This window comes from Hypanus sabinus, chromosome 7 (assembly GCF_030144855.1).
Source record: "Hypanus sabinus isolate sHypSab1 chromosome 7, sHypSab1.hap1, whole genome shotgun sequence".
Lineage (NCBI taxonomy): Eukaryota > Metazoa > Chordata > Chondrichthyes > Myliobatiformes > Dasyatidae > Hypanus > Hypanus sabinus.
In genome coordinates, this window is record NC_082712.1 from 165232917 (window position 1) to 165255594 (window position 22678).

At 41.3% G+C, this 22678-nt stretch overlaps 1 protein-coding gene across 3 annotated transcripts in view; it reads left to right on the forward strand.

Annotated features, from left to right (window-relative positions):
• The first annotated feature begins 4180 nt into the window (after window positions 1-4180).
• Window positions 4181-22678, forward strand: part of tpcn2 (two pore segment channel 2) — a 55336-nt gene continuing 36838 nt past the window's right edge. For all 3 annotated transcript variants that reach the window (XM_059976049.1, XM_059976051.1, XM_059976050.1), the window contains exons 1-7: window positions 4181-4575; window positions 7666-7715; window positions 11194-11270; window positions 14047-14224; window positions 16035-16151; window positions 18448-18554; window positions 20625-20697. In XM_059976049.1, coding sequence (XP_059832032.1) covers window positions 4422-4575; window positions 7666-7715; window positions 11194-11270; window positions 14047-14224; window positions 16035-16151; window positions 18448-18554; window positions 20625-20697 — 756 coding nt within the window. In that variant the 5' untranslated portion in view covers window positions 4181-4421. The remainder of the gene's footprint in view (window positions 4576-7665; window positions 7716-11193; window positions 11271-14046; window positions 14225-16034; window positions 16152-18447; window positions 18555-20624; window positions 20698-22678) is intronic.

The window sequence follows — 22678 nt, forward strand, 5'->3', positions numbered from 1 at the left end:
CTTTTGGTTTGTAATTTTTAATTAGTCCCTCCATTTCTTCGCACAAACTCACATCAAACGTTCCTTCTCTTGGCCACTTTGGGACCAGGTTTTCGGTTCTTTTTTCCCCATTTTTCTGAAGTTTTTGTGATCTCATATTTATTTATCAGGATTTTTTTGCTCAGAATCTCTACTGCTGTTCCTTTACCTGTCATGTTATTCTCTCTTTTTAAGGTATTTCCGAGATTCACAGTTCGTTTACTGGATAATATTATTTACTCTAATTCTATGCCTAGTCTATCGTCTATCTAGCAGCGCTTTAAACTATATATTGGACTGTCCTTGTTTCCTATTCTGTTCTGCCCTTACAGAGCGGTACCCACAGAACTTTCTCTTTGCACCTCGTCTATTCAGACCCTTATCTCTCAAGGCGGTATCCACGAGGATTTTTTCTATTTTCCTTTCCCTGCCCGTTCAGACCTTCGATTCATACAACGCGATATCCACGAGGATTTTCTCTATTTTTCCTTTCCTTGCCCGCTCAGACCTTCGTTTTATACGAAGCAGTATCCACAGGGACTTATCAACACCACGTGGAATTTTTCTTAACTTTTTATTAACTTATTTGTACTTACCCTCACTGCAATGTTCTTGATCAATCCTCTGAGCCTCCTGTTAACCCCCAATTCTGCCAGATTCTTTGGACCGGAGAGACCCTTCGGCAGTGGTTCCACACTTCTGAGACCCCAAGACCTCCCCAAAGCCAACAGAATTCTTCGTCCAAATTGTCGCAAAAAGCGCTTACCTTTTGTTTGGGTGCACCCTTAATTCTGTTAGCCTTGTTGGGGTCCCTAGAGGACTGGGAAGCGTCCCCAATCTGCTGTTTCCTTTCCGCGGGTCTCTTTCCGGTCCTACCGCGGTCGCCAATCTTGTCGTGGTTTCTCGTGCCCCACAAATGATTAGGAGACGCAGAAGATTCTTCAAGAAGGGTTAAACTTTATTTTGCAAATCAAAGCTGAGACAGTCATTGACCTGGTCGCTGATTGCCCACTGATCCTTGTACATAGCGTTTTTAATAGCAATCTCCTGGTTTAGTTGCATTAGCATATCCAATCGGTCTACAATTGCGTATCACACGTACATCCGCCACTATTGTTTCTACCCATTGACTTAATCATGTTCTAATCTACATCTCTTAGCTTCCTCTTATTAACACATTGTCTTCTACATTCTTAGGATTTCATTCTCTAGCAAATAGCAAGTTGCAACTTTTATACTCCAATAGTGGCTGTAGAGGCTGATCCGGGATCAACATACTCTGGTGCAGAGTGGCAACCCTGACCCCTTCACCACTAGCCGGTCACCTCGTTAGTGTGGATTCGCTTAATGCGGAACGCCCGTGCGTGACGTTGATTAACTCTGGGCAGCCGCCACACGGTCCTTGACAGATCGGGGTCAGGGTCCGGTGCCAATGAGTGGAAGATGACTTGCGACTCTTCACAGCTGCTTCACTGCCGTTGTGTTGAGTCAGCTCCATCGATGAGGTCCTATTAGGATTGCTCGTTGTCTGACACCTCCGCCTCGCATTTACCCTCACGGTTGACCGCTGTCATTCGCAGTTCTTATTCCGTAGAACAACAAACTTCACGACGTATGCCAGTGATAGCAAACCTGATTCTGAACTCAGATTCCTCTCCACCATGATAAGATGATGATCCTCGGAGAAGAATTGGTCCCAAATAACAGAATATCAATACATAAATCAAACACGTGACTCATAACAGAGGGATGACGTGACTAATGAGCAACAGGGCAGGACGGTCAGGAGAGCTCTGAGTGGTGGTCTTAGCCGGTTCCTCAAGTTGGTCAGGGCTTTAAGCAAAGACTTGTATCTCTATTTCTCTTCCACTGAATTCTGCTGTTTGCTGTCCGCGTTTATAATTGTTTTAGGGACCAGAGTAAGTAATCACTGACGGCGCTGCTCATATAGATATCGAATCTAATCATGAAGAAGGCAGGTAGTAAAATAAATTTGTTTCAGCCAGAACATTTGTCCTGGGACACTTATCATTTTACTTAAACACCTTGCGAAAGGCAATTAGTTGAAACAAAGGGTCGATTTATCAATATCCCTCGAACTTTATCAAAGTGAAGCACACTTTAACATTGTCTGTGTCACAACTAGGTGTCGTTTAGAAAAATAATAAAAAAGATTTTATTCTCTTGGAAAACCCTCGTGGGCATCCTACGATTGCTCTTAAGTCTGATTGTCTTTATACCAGCTCTGGGTTTTCACATTGTGTTACAGGTGTCTCATTTAGGATCACGGGAATTGTTAAACTCTCTTTGCATTGATCACTTTTGTTCAATGAATTAGCACGGGATTTTCAATGTCTTGTATTGTAGTTGTTGTCTTTGGGGGTTATTGGACACCGGGGCTGTCTAATTTGCCCTGAATTCCTACATATTCCAGGATGTACTTCACGGGAGCTTGCTAACCCCTCTTTGCTTAGTCATTGTGGGGTGAGACTTTGACCAGGTTTTGCAGTGTATCTTGAGAGATTTTAGCTCTTCAATATTGTGTATGGTTTGCCTGAACTCGTGTTCGTTTCGTAGTTAATTTCAGAATCAGTTTTATTATCATCGGCACGTATCGTGAAATTTGTTAGCCTGGCAGCAGCAGTTCAATGCAATACGTAATATAGGAAAAAAAACTAATAATAAATAAATAAGTTACGGTATATGTATATTGAATAGATTAAAAATCGTGCAAAAACAGGAGTAATATATATTTTTAAAAGTGAGGTGGTTTGCAAGGATTTAATGTCCATTTAAATAGTAATTCTGCAATTAAAGTTTATTTTGTGTTAACTGTCGGAGTTTTTGGGATTCCTGCCCATGACTTCACTAGTGACCCTGATAGCCTGTTCCATACTAACTTCTGTATAGGGCTTGTATTGTATCATGCCGTGTCCAGAGGTCACATAGAGGTGGATAGGGTAGATATGTTCAAAGTTCAAACTAAATTTATTAGCGAATTACATTCATGTCACCATATGCCATCATGCGACATTTTTTGCGGGCATTCATAGTAGATACGAAGAACCACGATAGTTTCAATGAAAAACAGCACACACGCCAAACGGACAATCAGCCGATGTGCAAAGGAAGACAATTAAGTAAATACAAAATTCTGGGATTATTTTGATTTGGTATTGATTATTGTTATATGTACTGAGGTCCAGAGAAACGCGTTATTTTTTGTACGTGTCATCTAGGAAGACCGTTCTATACACTGAAGTCACGCAGAGATAAACGGAATGTAGAATAAACATTATGTTTCAGTTACGGAGAAATTGCAAAGGAAGTTAGAATGCAGAGTAATGTGTTACCGGAAAGTGTGTCCAGGCAGATAAGTGAAGTGCAGCTACTAGATATGGCGAAGTTATTTCCCATGTTAGGGGAGTCTAGGACAACAGGGCACGACTTCAGGATCGAAGGTCGTCCTTTTAGAACAGAAATGCGGAGAAATTACTTTAGTCAAAGGGACTAAATTCTGTGGAATTTGTTGCCACGAGCGGCTGTGGAGGCCAAATCATTGGGCGTATTTAAGGCGGAGGTAGATGGGGTATTGATTAGCCAGGGCATCAAAGGGTATGGGTGAAAGCGGGGAAGTGGGATGACTGGAAGAATTGGATCAGCCCATGATTGAATGATTGAATTGTGTATGGTTTGCCTGAGTTTGCAGACTCGATGGGCCGAACAGCTCCTATATTTTATGGTCGTCTACGAACGAGGTTCATTGGGACATCAAGAGTTCAACTCGTAATTATTTTCTCATCTGCTTCAATGCTATTTGTTAGCATTTGTTAGAGTACTCAGAACGTGCAAGTGAACGTAACCAGCGCTTTTCAAATGAATAAATTCTATTGGACTCAGGACTATATTTAACAGCGCTGGATTACGGCGGATGGGAGTGGCAATCTAAATCATAGTTTAGAAGAAAGGGTAATTACCTATTACTAGGTGTGATCTCGCTTCAGGTCTTGCGAAAGAGCTAGCGAACTGTCCACTGGGAATTGTAGTCTAAAGCCGGAGACTTTCCAGAGATTCGAGTTCAAGGCTGAGCAGGGTCTGCCTGCATTTCCCAGAGCGCCAGAACCCGGCACGCATGCGCACCACTTGCCTGGTGTCAGTTAAAATGTAAAGTTGGGGTGGAAAGTTGGGTTATAACTTCGTCCGAGTTTGAACGGCGGAGCCCCTGAGTTAAGAGCGAAGCCCGAACGTGGAGAAGAGGGGTGACACATGTTACTGACCTGTTAGCAAACTTTTCAACTACAGAATAATTTTATTTTAAAGGGAAAAACTTGTGCGGGCGAGGATTTAAGTGATTACCACCCGGCCGGTTTGGAGTAGACCTTCCTGTTGTCTGGCGAGACTTCATGGAGACCGAGCCTGTTGTCCGGCATGACTTCATGGAGACCCAGCCGCTCCTCGGTGGCGGCAGCAGCTCGTCGTACGGCGTGGACGAGGAGAGTCGCCGGTCAGATTCCTTGGGTTCCCGGAGCTGTAGCGGCAGTAACAACGGGCAGCTCGGTACGGTAGCGGGATCGGTCGGTGGGTGGGTGGGGAGAGCCCAGGGAGTGTGCACTCTGTGTGGAGGACCCCCGAATTAGAAACTTACCTCCCCTCTCACCACTAAACATCCGACCCCAACATGTTTCTGCATCTTAAACTCCGTTTGCATGTCAATAAGTAATTGAGCGGCGGCTCCGTTGACTTTTACTGTCGGAAACGCAGGGATTGTGCTTGCGAGCTGGAGGTAGCGATCGAAGCGTTAGTACAGGATTTCAGAGTCGAGTTTATTGTCACGGGCTGTAGTGTGGCGAGGTGCGGATGCAGTGAGAATCTCTCAGCAGCGTCACAGGCACTGGGACATACGAGATATAAATTGTATACGTCAGTGAGGGAAGAGAGGAAAAAGCTGGCAAAAACAAGAGTATCTGTGCAAAGCCAAAGACAAGTCCATGGAGTGTGCCATTGCTGAGGTCGCGTTTGGATCACGCACACAGAGTTTGGGGGGGGGGGGGGGTGGAGGTGTTGGACTCCAGTAAGGCAGCATCTGTGGGGGAGGAATAACTGGTCGAGTTTGGGCGGAGACCCTTCAGGACTGGAACGAGTGCGGAATTACGGGTGGGGGAGAGGAAGGCGTACAAGCTGCTGATGGGTGGAACCAGGCCGGTGGGGGTGGGGGGGGGGAGGAAGAGGGATGAAGTGCGAAAGAACCTGTTGGTATGAATATTGATTCCCTCACTTCGGACACTTTCCATTCCCCAATCCCTGGCTCCCCTCTTATCCCTTCTCCTCACCTGCCCATCACCTCCTCTAGTACCACTCCTTCCCTTTCTCCCGTGGTCCACTGTCCTCTACCTTAATCAGATTCCTCATTCAGTCCTTTATCTCTTCAACCTATTCCCTCTAACACCTCTACTTTACCCCGCTCTCCCCTTCCCTCTCACCTGCTCTGAAGGGTCTCAGCCTGAAATGTCAACTGTTTTCCCTATTCCTGAGATGCTACCTGGTTTGCTGTTCCTCCAGCATTTTGTGTGTGTGTGGCCTATCACCTTTCAGCTTGTACTCCTCTCCCCAAATTCTCCTTCTGGTTTCTTCCTCTTTCCTTCCAGTACTGATGAAGGGTGCCAGTCCAAAACATGAACTGCTTATTCCTCTCCTTAGATGTTGATGGAACTGTTGAGTTCCTCTAGCAGTTAGTGTCTGTTGATCTGGATTTCCAGCATCTGCAGAATCTCTGGTGTTTTGGCCTATGGTTGTGCACGTTGATCGATAAACTGGTGTTTGTTGGAAAATAGCTGTTCCTGAACCTAGTGGTGTGGGTCTTCTGGATTCTGCATCTCCTGTCTAAAGATGGCAGGGCAGGACAGGGCACCATACTGGTGGGGATGATGGCTGCTGCCATCTCCAGCTAACACCTCCTGTTGATACTATCAGAAGTGAGGAGAGCTGTCCCCATGATGGGCTGGTTTGTGTCTGTGACCCTCTGCAGCCGCTTGTGCTACTGTGTGTTGTATGTACTGTGATAAACCTTAATGTTACCAGTCAGCAACACACACATACGCACAAAATGCTGGAGGAATTCAGCAGGCCAGGCAGCATCTATGGGAGGGAAAAAATACAGTTAAGGCTTAGGGCTGAGACCTGAAATGCCGCCTGTACTTTTTTCCATCGATGCTGCCTGGCCTGCTGAGTTCCTCCAGCATCCTGGGTGTGTTGTTTTGATTTCCAGCATCTGCAGATTTTCTTTTGTATGTTACCAGTCAGAACACGTGGAGCGGTGCGCCTATTGAAGTCTTGGAGCACTTCTGGTCTTGAATGATGTACCTATTTGAATACGACTCCATCAGCAACTTCAGAACATGCTCCAACACTTGAGATAGGAAACACCTCACATTGACATGCAGGATAGGAAAATGAGTAGACATATAACAGACTGAAGTAATAATTTCTTTCCTTAATTTAATAATATCAGGGTCTGATCTATAATATTGCTCTATCAGGTGAGAACCTATGAGCCCCATGAAATAGTTGTTTCTGCAGTTTTAGTTGTGATGTAACTTGAGCAGTGTTTCATAATATTCTTTGTTTACATTTGAAGTTAATCCATAAGAGCAAATTAGGCCACTCAGCCCATTGAGTTTTCCCTGCCATTCAGCCACAGCTGATTAATTTCCCCCCTCAACCCTGTTCTCCTCCCTTCTCCATGTAACCTTTTGCACCCTCACTAATCAAAAATCTATCAACCTCTGCTTTAAATGCTCCCAATGACTTCCCACAGCCATCTGTGGCAACAAATTCTACATATTCACCACCCTGTGGCTTAAGAAATTCCTCATTTCTCTTTTTAATGGACATCCTTGTACTCTGATGCTGTGTACTCTGGTCTGAGTTTCTCCCAATATTAGAGACATCCTCTCCGTATCCACTATAGGCCTTGTGAGAGGTTGCTGAAGAGTCTCTTTGTCCAAGGTGTTTGTCAAACTTATAACAATGTCAAATAGCCTTTTTCAATCTTGTGCACAAAATCATTGAGAGTTCAACATCTGCTAATCTGATAAGCCTAGCCAAAATCATCTTCCAGGTACCTATAAAGATCGGACATCTCTAAGGCTTGGGTAGAGTAAGGGTTTTGGTAGTGTCTCCTGGTTGAGGGGTTACTAGGTAAGGCTCTGTGGTTGCAGAATTATCCACTGATTGCCTCAACACTCATGAAATTGTAGAATTCTCCAACATTGAAGGAGGTGTTCAGAGAAAACTTTTTATTGTTGGGATCATCCCATTTAGTTCCACATTCAACATTTTCTTCAAAATGCTGTAATATAATCCTGTTGAAACTTATTTTTAAAAATGTTATTTACTGATTTTGGGCAATCTATTGCAGGAAATGGCTTTTCTACAATATGCGACAACTTTAACATTGAAGTTTTCTAATGAACCTGTTGGCTGGAGTTGGTATTAATGTGCACTGTACAGCAGATTGAATTTTTTTTTCTTTGGTCTTTTGTTTTTGGAACTATGTAAACTAAAATTAGTCCCTTCTCTGATGATTGAGTTGATCTGTTTTTCATGGCTGCATGACCTCAACTTTAATTTTTAAAATTAAATTGACAGATGACCTCTACATTCAACAAGCCGTTGTATTTATTGAGGATGCAATACAGGTATGTTTCAAGTAATCTGTTCAGTGTTAAATGTTTTGAAGGCAGGGATTACTTTAAGGATTTATTTTCAGATGCAAGAAATAATGGCTAAGTTTTCACAGAACTTCTGCAGCACATTTCCCCAAGTCAGTGGTGCTCTCTAGAGGAGGAGTTGTGTAAGTTCCACTCCATGATCTTTCTTGTTTTCGAGTTGGCGGTTATGTCAAATAAGTTGCCATCATGTTAATGGGGGGAGCAGGCTTGAAGGGTTGATTTGACTATTCCTTATTTACATGTCCTATGAGAATAGAAATATGTTCTCCCAACCAATCTTGTATGCTGCAGAACTAAATTCCTATCATTTAATTTGAATGAAAAATAAAATATGCCAGCAATCTTTTTTTTTGGAGAGGAAGTGAATATCACTTATAGCAACAAATATTCGGCTTCTGTCAGTATTATTTTGACTTTAAATCACTGATCATAGAACAAAATTTTAGGTAAAGTAAGTGGTTAAGTTGTAGACTGGCTTTTGCGGGTTATTCAGTTTCAGTGAATTAATGTCTACCGACCCAGTGTTTGCAGGCATGTGGGATATCTAATCAACTAGATTTTCAGAAAGGAAATGGGTATCAGTGGTATTGTAATGAAGAATTTTTCTGTGCATTCTGGAAGTATTTGATTTGTAGAACAGTTGCAAAAGTGCACATTCGGCAGCTGGGGAGCTATGCAAACAATTGATGGAGCACGAGAAGAGGAATGTATGTATTTGTGTTGTCAATATCCCTCTAACATCCTAAAGCCAATGAAATGTGGAGTTTGTGTAGTGATGAATTTGTGGCAGATGCTTTGCGAATTATTCAGTGGGATTTATTGATTCTGATCCTGCGTTCATTTGCGAATAAACTGAGTTGAACGTGGATCCCTGGCTGATGGATTGTTTCTGTAGTTTTAAAGTGAAATAACTCTCTTCTCTACATAAGTAAGACCCGATGGAGACAGGGGGACATCTTTTTTGAGCGTCTTCACGCTATCCGCCATGAGCAGGATTTCCTGGCAGCCAACCATTTTCATCGCACTGCCTGTTCCCCTTCTGTCATGTCAGTCTACTGCCAAGATGAGGTCACTCTTGGCTGGGTGAGCCACACCTCATATTCCACCTGGGTAGCCTCCAGACAGGTGGCAGGAACATTGATTTCTCTAGCTACTGTTAATTTGTTCCCCTTCCCCCTTCTCTCTTCCATTCCTTATTCTTCTCATCTCGCCTGCCTATCACTGTTCTCTGGAGTTCTTTCCTCTTTCCCTTTCTTTCATGGTACACTCTCCTCTTCTATAAGATTTCTCTTTCCTCCACATATCACCTCCTAGATTCTCAATTCACCCCACCTACCTCCCCCCCTACCTGGTTTCACCTATCACTTTCTACCTTGTACTCCTTCCTCTTCTCCCACTTTCTTATTCTGGCTTCTTCTTTGCAGTCCTGATAAAGGTTCTTGCTTGAAGGTTCTTCCTTTCTATGGATGCTGCCTGACCTGCTGAGTTCCTCCAATATTTTGTATGTGTAACTCTGCACTTTTGTCCTTGTGTTGTCATGGATTTTCCCAAGACCAACACTGCAAGCTGCTGTTCTGTCTATAAACGCCTCAGCTCTCAGTGCTTCTTGGGTGGAAAACTTCCATTTCTATTGGCTGTGCCAATCTAAGAACTGGTTAAACCCATTCCGGGATGAACCAGCTTTCAAGGAAAAACTTAAAAGGACTTCAATGAATAAAAATGTTACATTTTGGAAATGAACAAGAACACTGATTTTTTCTGATCGAAGGGTGAATTAGCTGCAAATTGCCACTCCCCTTGTCTGCTGTTCCTCTTCACGAAATGAGTAAAATTGCTGAACATACACTCAGTGGCCACTTTATTAGGTACACCTGTACACCTGCTCGTTAATACAAATACCTAATCAGCCAGTCATGTAGCAGCAACTCAATGCATAAAAGCATGCAGACACGGTCAAGAGATTCGGTTGTTGTTCAGACCGAACATCAGAGTGGGGAAGAAATGCGACCTGAATGACTTTAACTGTGGAATGATTGTTGGTACTTGAGGGGCTGGTCTGGCTATCTCAGAAACTGCTGATCTCCTGGAATTGTCATGCATAACAGTTTAGAGTTTACAGAGAATGGAGTGAAAAACAAAAAAAGTCCAATGACTGGCAATTCTTTAGGCGAAAACATCTTGTTCATGAGAGAAGTCTGAGAACGGTCAGACTGGTTCAAGCGGACAGGAAGGCAACAGTAATTCAAATATACATGCGTTATAACAGTGGTGTGTGAATGCAGAACATGTCAAACCTTGATGTGGATGGGCTACAGCAAAAGAAGACGTCACCAGGTTTTACCCCAGTACTAATAAAGTGACAGCTGAGTGTATTTCTGGCTCTCATTGATCAACATGGCGTGCAAAGCCAGAATAACGGCAGTGACATTGAGACACAAGACTGCAGATGTATGCATTTATTTAGAGATTGAGTGCAGAATAGGCCCATCTGTCCCTTTGATCCATGCTGCCAGCAACCTACTGATTTATAATAACCAATTAACCTTCTAGCCAGTATGTCTTTGCATTGAGGAGGATACTGGAACACTTGGAGGAAATTCATGGGGATGACGTAAAAACTCCTTACAGATGACATAAGAATTGAACTCTGACGCCCTGAGCTGTAATAGCATCATGTGAATCGCTACACTACCTTGTTTACCCAAAACTTCACTAGTTCTGTCAGAAAATTCTTTTTACATTCCACAGCTCAGCAACCTTCAGGAAGGTGATTCTTTAAAAAATTAATTACTTCGTGGTGCTGCAAAGGGATCCAAGATCTTTAGAAGTTACTTAGTCACAATGCCAAAATAAATGGCTCCATTATAACATATGACATTGAGTGCACTATTTGGCAGTATCTTGTCCCTGAAAATGTAATTGTATTTGAGGGCTTCCCAAATACTGGAATGAGTTGAGTCAGAAGCTGAAGCTTGCATTCTGTCAATTGTAAGTTTGTAGAAGTTTTCAAAGCTGTCTACATTGATATTTCTATGAAATTATACAGATTCTACTTTTTAAACTTGTTTTCTAAAGCCATTTTAATGCATTGAGGAATAGCTTGAATTTCCTGAAATATTTAAGTCTACCTCCAAGCAGAGAACAGTAGATTAACACTATTTCCCCAAAGCATTTTCCTCTTCTGCATTATTGAAATACATGCATAATTAATTTGATTAAATTACAGTACAATAGTTTTTGAACAACATGCATGTTGCTAAAGTTTTGTGAACAAGAAATATTTCTTCTGGATCTATTAATTTGTACTATCCTTTGAGTGGTTTCTTTTACAGTCAAATGCCCAAATGCTTTTTAAAAAAAAAACTTTTTATAAACTAACCTGAAACTGGCAGCTATTTATTGAATTTGATCCTCATCTCATTTGGTCTTTTCACCTTGTTTTCAGTATCGTACCATAAATCATCGTGTAGATTCCCGATCTCTGCAACTTTATCAATGGTACTATTCGAAGCTGTGCCAGGGGTGAGTCCCGTACTAGAAGAGTGTTTCATCAGTCTTTGCAATTTTTTTTCCAGAAGTTGGCTGTCATGCTGTTTGAGAATTTTCAAATATATTTGATTTTGGTGTTTTTTTTAAAGATTTTGTAGTTATTAGATTATGTTTAGAATTTAAGTGAGTGAATTGTTTTTTGACTGAAGTGAATGATGTGTTTTGAAATATTCAGAAAATGTTTGACTTGTCACATTGTTAGAAAATTCACATGCATAGGTTTAAAGGGATGTAGAGCAAAGGTTAGTGATTGTACTTTTGGTTGGGGGGAGGATGGGAAGTTCATTGAGTATTCAATGCTGAAACCACTACTCTGCAGGCAGGTTGGATAACATTTATCCAGAGATTTGCTGAAGCACAGGGCTATGATTTGTATAGCTGGACTGGCAATCTTGTTTTTGTAATGGTGTCAGCAATTCTGCAAGTCACTTGCACAACTAGTCCTGTAAACACCTCTTGTAATGCTGTTGCAGAGTGTTGTTCAAATTTCAATGTGTACTCAATCATGATTGACCAAATCTGTGATTATTTTTGGCAGGTTTACAATTCTGATTGGAGAGAAATATCTTCAATAGATATTTCTTCATCAGAGCCTGGCTTTCATTTGGGTTAGGTAAATATTCTGCCAGCCTGGCCCGGTACTTGGTGACTCGCTTAATATTGCAGACGTGATTGGTATGCCTCATGCTAGTTGTGGTGAGGTAATTTCTCTCGTCTGTTCGGTGTGTTTAGCCTGTGATAGGCTTGGGTTTGGAGCATATGGAAAATAGAACAGTACAGTACTGAATATGTCATTTGGCCCACGATGTTGTGCCAGTCTTGATGCCAATTTATACTAAATTTCCTCCTGTGCATCATCCATATTGCTCCAATCCCCTCATAATTTCAATCTAATAAGCCTTACATTCCACTAGAATGTCTGATTGCTGTATTGCTCCTGATACTACTCCTATTCCAGGCATCTACTGCTCTTTGTTTTTAAGGAAATACTTGCCCCCCACGATGCCTTTAAATTACCCCCCCTTCCCCCCACACCCCCAACACCCCAACCTTAAAAGTAAGTCCTCTGGTGATGGACATCTCTGCCCTGGGGGAGGATGGACAGTTGGAACCTATCTATGCCACTCATAATTTTTAAACAAAACTTCCTTTGGCCTTTGACATACCATGGAAAACAACCCGAGTTTCTCCAGCCTTTCACTGTAGCTTATACCCTGCATCTCGGTAAACCTCTTCTGTACACTCTCCACATCCTTCTTATAATGAGGTGGCCAGAAATGCACACAATACTCCATGTGCGTTCTGACTTAAATATGATATATGGCTGTAGCAAAACTTCCTTTCTGTTGTACTCAGCACCCCTGTCAAAGAAGGCAAGCATTCCACGTGCTTCATTCCCACCTTGTGTTCCTTGCCAACTTATCTCCTTGCACAGCTGCTTTCGGTGAATTATGTACTTGGATCGCTGTACCTTGACGCTGTTGAGGGGTGTGCCATTAATAGTATAATTCGTCCTTTCATTTAACCTAAAGTGCAACACCTCGCCTTTGTTAGAATTAAACTCCATCTGCCACCTCATTGTCCATGCCTGTAGCTGACCTGTCTCCTGCTGTATTCTTTGATAGACCGTCCACAGCTCCACCAATCTTGGTGTCATCCGCAAACCTGCTGTGGCGGCAACTCTAACACCACTCGGAGACTAAGCGTGGTGGGGCGCTGGTGGGCTGATCGAGTATGGTGTGCTCTCCAATCTAATAATAAGGTTCCAAAGCCGAAGAATGCCCTCGATCTTTCATTAAGTGACTAGCAAAACAATAAAATGAATAAACCTAAAACTTGTGATAAAACAGTCTTAGCATATTAAATGTACTTAAACTAGGTGTTCTTAAATGTATGAAAGAGTATTCAAACATACTTAATCGTATTCAACTGATTTTAAGTGAGTTTAAACTTTCATAAATGTAATTAAGTGGTCAGCAAAAAAGGTATAATTCTCGGCTGTCTCTAACTCTACCCAAACTAGACTGGCTCCCAAAGGCAAAGCATGAATACATAACTAAACTGTTTGCTTCTACCACACCCAACCCACGTAACTAGCTACCTAATAAACGCACAACACAAAATGCAAGATTCAAGATCATTTATTATCAAAGTATAAATTGCACAATCTTGAGATTTGCTTGCTTACAATACTGATAGAGATACTACACATAGATAGACTCTACACTTGTTAAACGCCTTTCCACGTTTTCATCACAATCATTTCACAAATATTACAAGCAACAGACTTCTCAGCCTGATCCTTGCAGTGCACCATTAGTTATGGATTTTCAACCAGCAAAACAGTCTTCTGTGGCCAAGCTAAGCTAGCAATTCATCCTGAATCCCATTACCAGGGATGTTGCCTTGATTAGAGGGCATGAGCTACAAAGAAAGGTTGGACAACCTTGGGTTGCTGAACTTGCATCAGTGTTTTAATTTTAAAGCTCCTGTAATCTCATGTGGGAACTGATTTTTGAAAGTTGCAACTGTGTAGAGACTATATTTTTCTTTTGCCTTGAACTTACATATGTGAAGTAGAAGTGTTTGAACCTATATTCTTGGCATACATGTGATTGTTGTAGATGGTTACTATTGTATTTTGATTTCATAAAGGAATATTTTGAGAGTCTTGAAGATAGCTATAGGTTGACTTTTTTTTTAGCTTTACTGTTTTGTGCACAATACTAGCTGTTTTTCTTTTCCACAGGTTTCTTAATGCTACTATATTTGTGATTTTGATTTTGGCCTTCTTTGAGAAACCTTCATCTCTGAGTGTTACATCTGATCTCCGATTTCGTCGTGTACTTTGGGAGCCTCCTTGTGGACTGACTGAAGGGATTGAAGCACTTTGTCTTATTGTATTTATAGTAGATGTAATAACAAAGGTAAGGCACTGATCATTGGCCATTTTGATCTTTCAATCTCCATCCAAGTTGTTGAATTTTCAAGTATCCCAAACATATTTTGAGAGTCTCTAGGCCAAGGATAAAACCTTGCAGAATATTTATCTTTCTTGAAGCTTGTTTCATTTCAACATTCTTTAACCAACTTAACCTCATTAAACGTCCTGAATATCCCATAAATTCCAGGCAGGAGAATGGGCTTGAAGAGAATAATAAATCAACCATGATAGAATGGAGAGGTAGACTCAGTGTGTCAAATGGCTTAAATCTGCTCCTGTGTCTTTAGTCTTAAGTATTGGTTATTGTAATTGGCATTTAAAATCCTACTCTAAAATAACTCAAATTAGGGCTGATAAAGTTGATTTTTTTAAAAATAATCTTTCAGTTATGTTTCAGTTATTTCAATTGGATTCAACATTCTGAAAGTTTGTTACTGCTGCCACTTAGAGCAGCAATTAAAATTCTCCTGTATCTGAGTCTGTACCACAGGACATAGGTGTAGAAGGATTCTTTGCTGTTTCTATAACAATTTTTTTTTTTTGACCAGTCTGGTTTGTTAGCCTGGAGCTGAACACCCAAACTTGGAGAACTGGTGAACTGCACTTAGTCTGGCCTGGCCTCTACCTTTTGACCTGTTTGGCATGGGTGACCCTACTAAGAGCCAAAGCATAAAGCCGGCTAACAGAGCTTTCTGGGTCGTGGAGGTACTCAAGCCACCATACTCAATGACAAGGTTGTGGTCTACTTGGAGGACATTCTGAAAGTTGTTGGCTAAATTGTAACATGTTTCTGGTCAACTAAGTGACACTGAGAATCTCTGCAAGCAATACAACAACATATCCTCACCACATCCTTTTGAGCAATGGAGGTGTAGGGGTAGGTGTACAGTAGGACCTTGATAAAGGTGAGTTGGGATCAGAAAGCTAGAAGTAGTCAAGGTGGCAAAAGGCATCAGGTGGGCCCAGCTGGAAGTGGGACAGGATTGGGCGAGAGAGCAAGGGTAATACTGAGGTAGGAATGAGTCTCTTCAGTGGGGTAAGGGCAGGATGAAAGCTGTGTGTCTGAACAGTCCTGCTTATTGACCTTGGGCAGGAGGTGCAGTATAAGTAAGAGATTATATCTATTTGTCACGTGTACATTGAAGCATAGTGAAATGAAACCAGATCGGGGAGGATTGTGCTTGACAGCCCGAAAGTGTCATCGTACTTACGGCGTGAACATAGCGTGCCCATTTAAACAGCATAGAGGCTAGAGAACCATGAGGCTGGAAGATATGGAGGAAAGATCTCCCAAAGAAATCAAATAAGCTTTCGTTGACCGACTTTTCTGTGCCTACTTTGTGTTTAAGAATATTTGCTTCTTGAGCTCTTATTTATTTGTTTTGTTACAATGTGGAATAGGCCCTTTTAACCTTTTGACCCACACTGCCTAGCAACCCTGATTTAATCCTGGCCTAATCATGGGACAATTTACAATGACCAATTAACCTAGCAACCAGTACATCTTTGGGCTGTAGGATGAAACCAGAGCATTGGAGGAAACCCCCCATGGTCACGGGGAGAATGTACAAACTCCTTACAGACATTACGAGACTTGAACCTGGGTGGCCTGTCCTGTGAAGCATTGTGCTAACCATTATGCTACCGTGCTGCCCTGAAATAGCATTGGTGCTGTGAATTGTTTAGTTCTCTGGGCGACTTGGGACTTTTGAATGTACCTTTCTTTGTTATTGTTTCTGTTAGTATGTGTCTTACCTCTGGAATTTTTTTTTTACTGTTTTTTTATAATGCAGAGTTATTTAATTGGATGGGAGGAATTTCAGAAATCAAAATGGCTGATTGCCTACATCCTTATACTGGCTGCTTCTGCTATAGATTGGACCGTCTCCCTGTGCTTCTTTTGTGAGGAGGTAAGATGTGTGTTTGCAAGTAGATTGGGTGCAGAGAGCAGTTGTGTGGGATGATTCTGCTTAATCCCTCCTCCACAGAGAAGAGCTTCAAATTAGTCTGATTTTTTAAAAAATCTCTTTTGTGTTGGTAGCTGGTGTTATGAGTGAGTTTTGTATTCAATAAAAGAAAATTGCTGGCTGAACCCTGACAAGGAAGTGGCCACAATGTGGTGGTCACTGGCACTTAAAGTCAGGCAAGCCATTGAAACCCAACTCTGTAGTGCTCTTCACTTCGAATTGGTTTGTTCAGACATGCTTTCCACCATCTCATAGGTTTTCCAGCTGGAGGAATAGTTTTTTTTTAATCTCTGTTACACATCAATGGGTTTTGCTCTCTTTATTGCATTGCTGTTCATAGGAGCTTACTGTGTTCTGCCGAGGAGTCTCGGACTGAAATGTCGACAGTACTCCTCTCCACAGATGCTGCCTGGCCTGCTGGGTTCCACCAGCATCTTGTGTGTGTTACCGTGTGTAACTCTGCTTTTGTACGGGTTTCCCCCCGCTATTCAAAGGCAGAGTGTTCCTTTGAAATGGTTCGTAAGCCAGAATGTCAAAAAGTGAAGAAGCAATTACCATTTATTTATATGGGAAAAATTTGTGAGCGTTCGCAGACCCAAAAAATAACCCACCAAATCGATTATGCCAAATAACACACACAACCTAAAATAACAGTAACATATAGTAAAAGCAGGAATGATCTGATAAATGCACAGCCTATATAAAGTAGGAACAGTTTTCTGCAATTATTGCAGCACTGTCCACTGTAGCGAAAATCTCAGACAAGCACTCTTGGCAGAAGCACTCTTTCCAGTAACCTTTAAGCAATGAAGCTGCCAAATCATGCCAAATAACACACAAAAATACACAGCCTATATAAATTAGGAATAATGTACGTCCAGTGTAGTTTCACTTACCGGAATCGGGAAGACAGCGAGCACACTGATGATGGTGTGTTAGGCTGAGTCGTCGGAGGTTGGGGTGGTGGGAGACTGGGGTGTCCTCTCATCGTCTGTTTCCATCAGGGCAGGCAGGCCACCTTCTTTTATGTCTGCCTGCCTCGTTGTCGAAGGTCGAGTTCATCGTTTGCTGTGGCTGATGTGGAAGGCTTGAAAAACGACAGTATGCTTGACTGCTTAGCCCCGCACATTTTTCTGTCATACAGTTCTTTGTAAGCGCACAGATCATCCTGCAAATATGCCCTAAACCTACATACCCTTTCAAAAGTAAAGTCATACTTGTCTGCAATCATTGCAGCGTAGTCAATCGCAGTGAAAATCTCACGCAATTGCTTCCTGTTCAGTTCCTGGGTGACTTCACTTTCAGGCCGTTCGCTACTGTGCGTTTCAATTGGTATCCTTTCCTCTTCATCAGTTCTTCATCTGTCAGTTCTTGGTCATGGGATGCCAAAACTTCAACATCATCTTCGTCAACTTCCACAAACCCTTAACCAAACTCACTATGTCCTTACTTCGTTCACCACGATTGAAACGCTTAATTATGTCTAGTTTTACGCTAAGTGTGACACTCTTTTGCGCTCTTTTAAGCTTTTCTGATACCTTAGAACTCATCTTGCTAACGGATGCACAAAATAAATTCGACATAAAGCACAGATGCTCGCAGGCACGTGTTTAAGCAATGCCGGCTAGAATGCAGTTCCGGGGGAGGAGGTTGGCTGCTTGGGGCGCGCACTGCCTTTTTTCGTAACAGTGAGAACACCTTCTGTTAACGAAAATGGGTAACTAATGTAGGTCTTTCGTAACAGTGAGGTGTTGTAAAGCGAACTTACAAAAAACGGGGAACACCTGTACTTATAGAAGTGACTATATATAAGAATTACAAAATGGTCACACAATCTGTAACGTCCTGAGATTGTGAAAGAAGCTCTTATAAATTGTATGCTAAATGATGGCGGCGAACTCTTGACTGTCTTTTTGTATTTCAACTGGCTTTATAGGTGCTGTATTGTTTGAGTTTCATTTGTACCTTTGCATTGTTACTGATCTTTGACATTTCACTCTGCTGGCAGAAAACCATGTTCTCCAATGTGTGCACATACTCCCATTTTCACCACATATTTGAGCTTGTCCAAGTTCGTGTAGTAGCAGATTGAGGAAACCCACACGGTCATGAGAAGAATGTACAAACTCCTTATAGAGAGTGGTGGGATTTGAGCCTGGGTTCCTGCAAAGTGTTATGTTAACTGCCCCCAATTTGTGTTGTTCATGAATCTGTACATTATTCTTTTCCCCATTTACAGAAGGTCAGGGTGAGGAGAATTTTGCGACCCTTCTTTCTCCTCCAGAACTCATCGATGATGAAAAAGACTTTAAAATGCCTGAGACGAACATTGCCACAGATCACCAGGTGAGTCCCTTAAACTACTTTAACCTTGCGTTTCCTCCATTGTGCATTTAATATAAGAAACTGTAATGTAAATCCACGTAAAAATTTATACAAGTAGAAATGGTTATCTGGGTGTGGGCCTATGTAGTAGCTGATAGATATTAAATAACACTGGACAAAAAGATTTTTTGAAAAGTTGCTTCATCAAATCTTTTTTGTTTATGATAGGTTGAAGCTGAACCACAAGTATAATTTCAGACTACTTGTATCATGTAAGAATTTGGAGAAACAAGAAATTTACTTTAATCGCATAACAGTGCTGTTGCTTTGCAATGGTTCAACTAAGCTAAAAATGTTTTGTTGATGACTTTCATTTGTACTCGGTGTTTGAGGCTTCTTGCATTGTGTCCAACAATAATCAGCCAGCACTGATGGATTCCAGTTGCCCGATACTGTTTCTCCATGACTGCAACGTCCCAGTGAAACCTTTCACCATGCTCGTCACTGACAGCACCAAGATTTTCAGGGAAGAAGTCATAATAGGAATGCAGAAAATGAATCTTTAGTGACATGTTGCACTTCATGGTTTTGTATGCTTGAAGCATCTTGCCAACCAGCTGTATGTAGTTTGTTGCTCTCTAGTCGCCAAGAAAATTTTCAACGTCCTTGAATGCCTTCTGTGCATGATTTTTTTAACCCCTCTGTTCCCACTAGAAGTTCTGTCATTGACCGGTTTGATTTGTGGACCAACAAAAATACCTTCCTTAGTCTTGGTATCAGTTATTCTGAGAAACATCTGTCTCAAATATCGGAATCCTTCACAGAAAGTTTATAGCCTTTCTAAAACCTGGCCTGCTATGTAGCATCCACCCTGCCTAAGCATGCCTGGCTAGGAGAAAATTCTCGGCTTCTATTGTGGACAACATTTTAATTGATTTGAATTATGATTTGAAGTAACAAATATAAATGATTTTTAAATTTTTTTTAAAAAAAGAGTGTGATAGGGAAATTTCATGGTGATTTTCATGATCAACACCCCAAAATTCACAAGATGCATCCAAAAGTATTCAGGAAGCAAAATCTTTGTTGTCCAGTGTACTTGAGTCCAATTCGGGTGCATTTGGTATTTAAAGTACTTGCTGCAAAGCTTAGCAACCATGTCCCATGCACACACGATTGCAGGTTTTAGTGGGTGATTTTGAGATTAGAAATTCAGGTTAACAATGTGGAGGTTTCGCGAAGGATGCAGAAGAATTTTACCAGAATGTTGCCTGGATTAGAGTACATATCCTTTAAGGAAAGTTTTGACAAACCAGTGTGCTTTCTTTGGAGCAGCAGAGGTTAAGGGGCTACCTTAAAGTATTTGATTTTGAGGGATTGATTGACAGCTGGTACCATTTTCCTAGGGTTGAAATGTCTCATTCAAGAGGGGCATGCATTTAAAGTGAGAGGCATGAAGTTTAAAGGAGATGTTTGGCACAAGCTTGTTGTTTTTACATGGTGGTGGTTACCCAGAATGCACTGCTATTGTTGGTGGAGGAAGGAGATGTAATTGAAGCATTTAAGAAGCTTCTACTTGTGCAGGAGAATGTGCAGAAAATGGAGGGATATGGACCATGTGTAGGTAGAAGGGATTAGGGTTTCATTAGCCAAATTAAGTTGGCACAACATTGTGGGCAAAGGACCTGAAATGTCTGTACTTTTTAAAATCTTGCAAGGCATTTTGAACCAAAATTATGTCTTATGTTGATAGCTGAAGTTATTTTCCACGTGCAAGCTGGTTAAAAAGTCTATAGTCAAGCTTAGATATTGGGAGTGGAGTTAGGACATTTAGCCCTTGAGTCAGCTGATTTATTATCCCAACAACAACCCCATTCTTCTGACTCCTCTTCCCTGTAACCTTTGACATCCTTACTGATCAAGAACCTATCAACCTCTGCTTTAAATATACCCAATGTGTTGATCTTCACAGCCATCAGAGCTTCCTGGGCATTTAATTTATTTATCTCGAACTATGACTGTATGTAGGGAGGAGCATAAAGATTAAAACTGTAATGAAAAGTTAATTATGTTTGTGTTGTACTTCTCCAGTGTTATGCTGCTTTTGGCCTTGCACCTGCTGCTGTTCACAATGATTGCCATGTTGCTGTTTGCCCGAGGCCAGGTGAACTGAATTCCACCATTATAAGTTATTTTGATGAATTGTTCAACAATGGAAATCTTTAAATGTCAGTTGCATCCATATAACTCGAGTGGTTTCGCTTCTCATTTCTTTCATTGTGACTCAATATATTCTTACCATTTTGTGTCCGCTTTGTTGACTGAGTGGTAATGCTAATGCGTGACTAGTGTTCAGTCCCTCCTTACATTGGGATGGGAGGGGGAGGGAAGAAAGGGGGGGGGGGAAGGGAGTAAAAAGGGGAAGATTTTTCATAATCAAAGGAACTAAATTAAGAACTCACATTGCTTCCTTTTTCTTTAATGTCATATAATCATAGAGCAATACAGGGGGGAAACATGGCCCATCTAGTCTGTGCTGTATTTTTTTTCTTTCTGCGTAGTCCCACTGACCCGCACCTAGGCCACAGCCCTCCATACCCCTTCCATCGGTGTAATCATTGAAGCTTCCTTCAAATGTTGCAATCAAGCCTGCATCCACCAGTTCTGCTGGTACCTCGTTCCACTCTCTCATCACCCTCTGAACGAAGATCTCTGTAAATATTTCAACTTTCACCCCTAACCTATGACCCTGGTTATTTTGTTATCATTTCTGCATTTTTAAGCTCTTCTGTTTGTTTCCTTTGTCAGAGAGAGGCAGCCAATTTGTTTTTAAGTTATCAATATTCTCTGGAACATTTTAAGACATAGGAGCTGAATTAGGCTATTCGGCCCATCGAGTCTGCTCCACCATTCCACCGTGGCTGATTTATTATCCCTGTCAACCCCATCCTCCTGCCTTCTCCCCAGAGCTGTTGACACCCTGTCTAATCAGGGGCCTATAAATATACCCAATAACTTGGCCTCCTCAGTTGTCTGTAGCAATGAATTCCACAAATTTACCACCCTCAGGCTAAAGAAATTCCTACTCATCTCTATTCTAAATCTAGATTTCTATTCTGAGGCTGTTACCTCTGGCCCTAGACTCACCCACTATAGGATACATCCTCTCCACATCCACTTTATCTAGGCCTTTCAATATTTGATAGATTTCAATGAGATCCACCCCCATCGTTCTTCTAAACTCTAGTGAGTACAAGCCCAGAGCCATCAAATGGTCTTCATGAGTTAACCCTTTCATCCCCAGAATCATTCTTATGAACCTCCTTTAGACCTACTTGCCACCACATCTTCTCTAAGATGAAGAGCCCAGAACTGCTCACAATACTCCAGGTGTGGTATGAACAATGCCTTGTAACACCTGAGCATGACTTCCTTGCTCTTATACTGCAGTCCTTCCGAAATGAATGTGAACATTGCATTTGCCTTCCTCACCACCAACTCAACCTGCATGTTGCTGCATTTTCTGCAACATTTTAATGTTTAAACAGAATCATGGTTAACAAACCAAATAAGAATAGATGATATTCTTGCATCCTAGCTATTACAGTTTTAACAAATTGACTGTTATTCTTCAACAATTAAAATTTCTTCCAAGTGTATTGAATAAAAATGATTTGTTATACGAGGCAACAAAATAAATGAAGAAATAATCACAACAGGTAAATAACATCTAAAATAATCCACTAACTATGTAATCATGATGCAGTGTCAATTGTCATTTTTTTTTGTGCCTTGATATATCCACAGACTAAGGGATAGTAATCTATACTTATGAAGTATTTACAGTTGTTCTAATTGCAAAACATCATAGGAGACCAAAAGAGGGAACAATGATTATGGTTCTATTTGTGAGCAAAGTCAAGATTATTGTCATTTATTTTTATTTATATATATATAAAACGTATATAGAATCGAGACAACATTTCTCCAAACCGGAGTGTAAAGTACAGTCATACACTTAACACACATTACACATGATAACTTATGAAGGATCAAATCTATAGATGAATCGCATAAATAACAAACTAAAGTGCATAAATTAAATAATGTAAGATACAGAACAGATTAACCAGTGAAACTTCAAG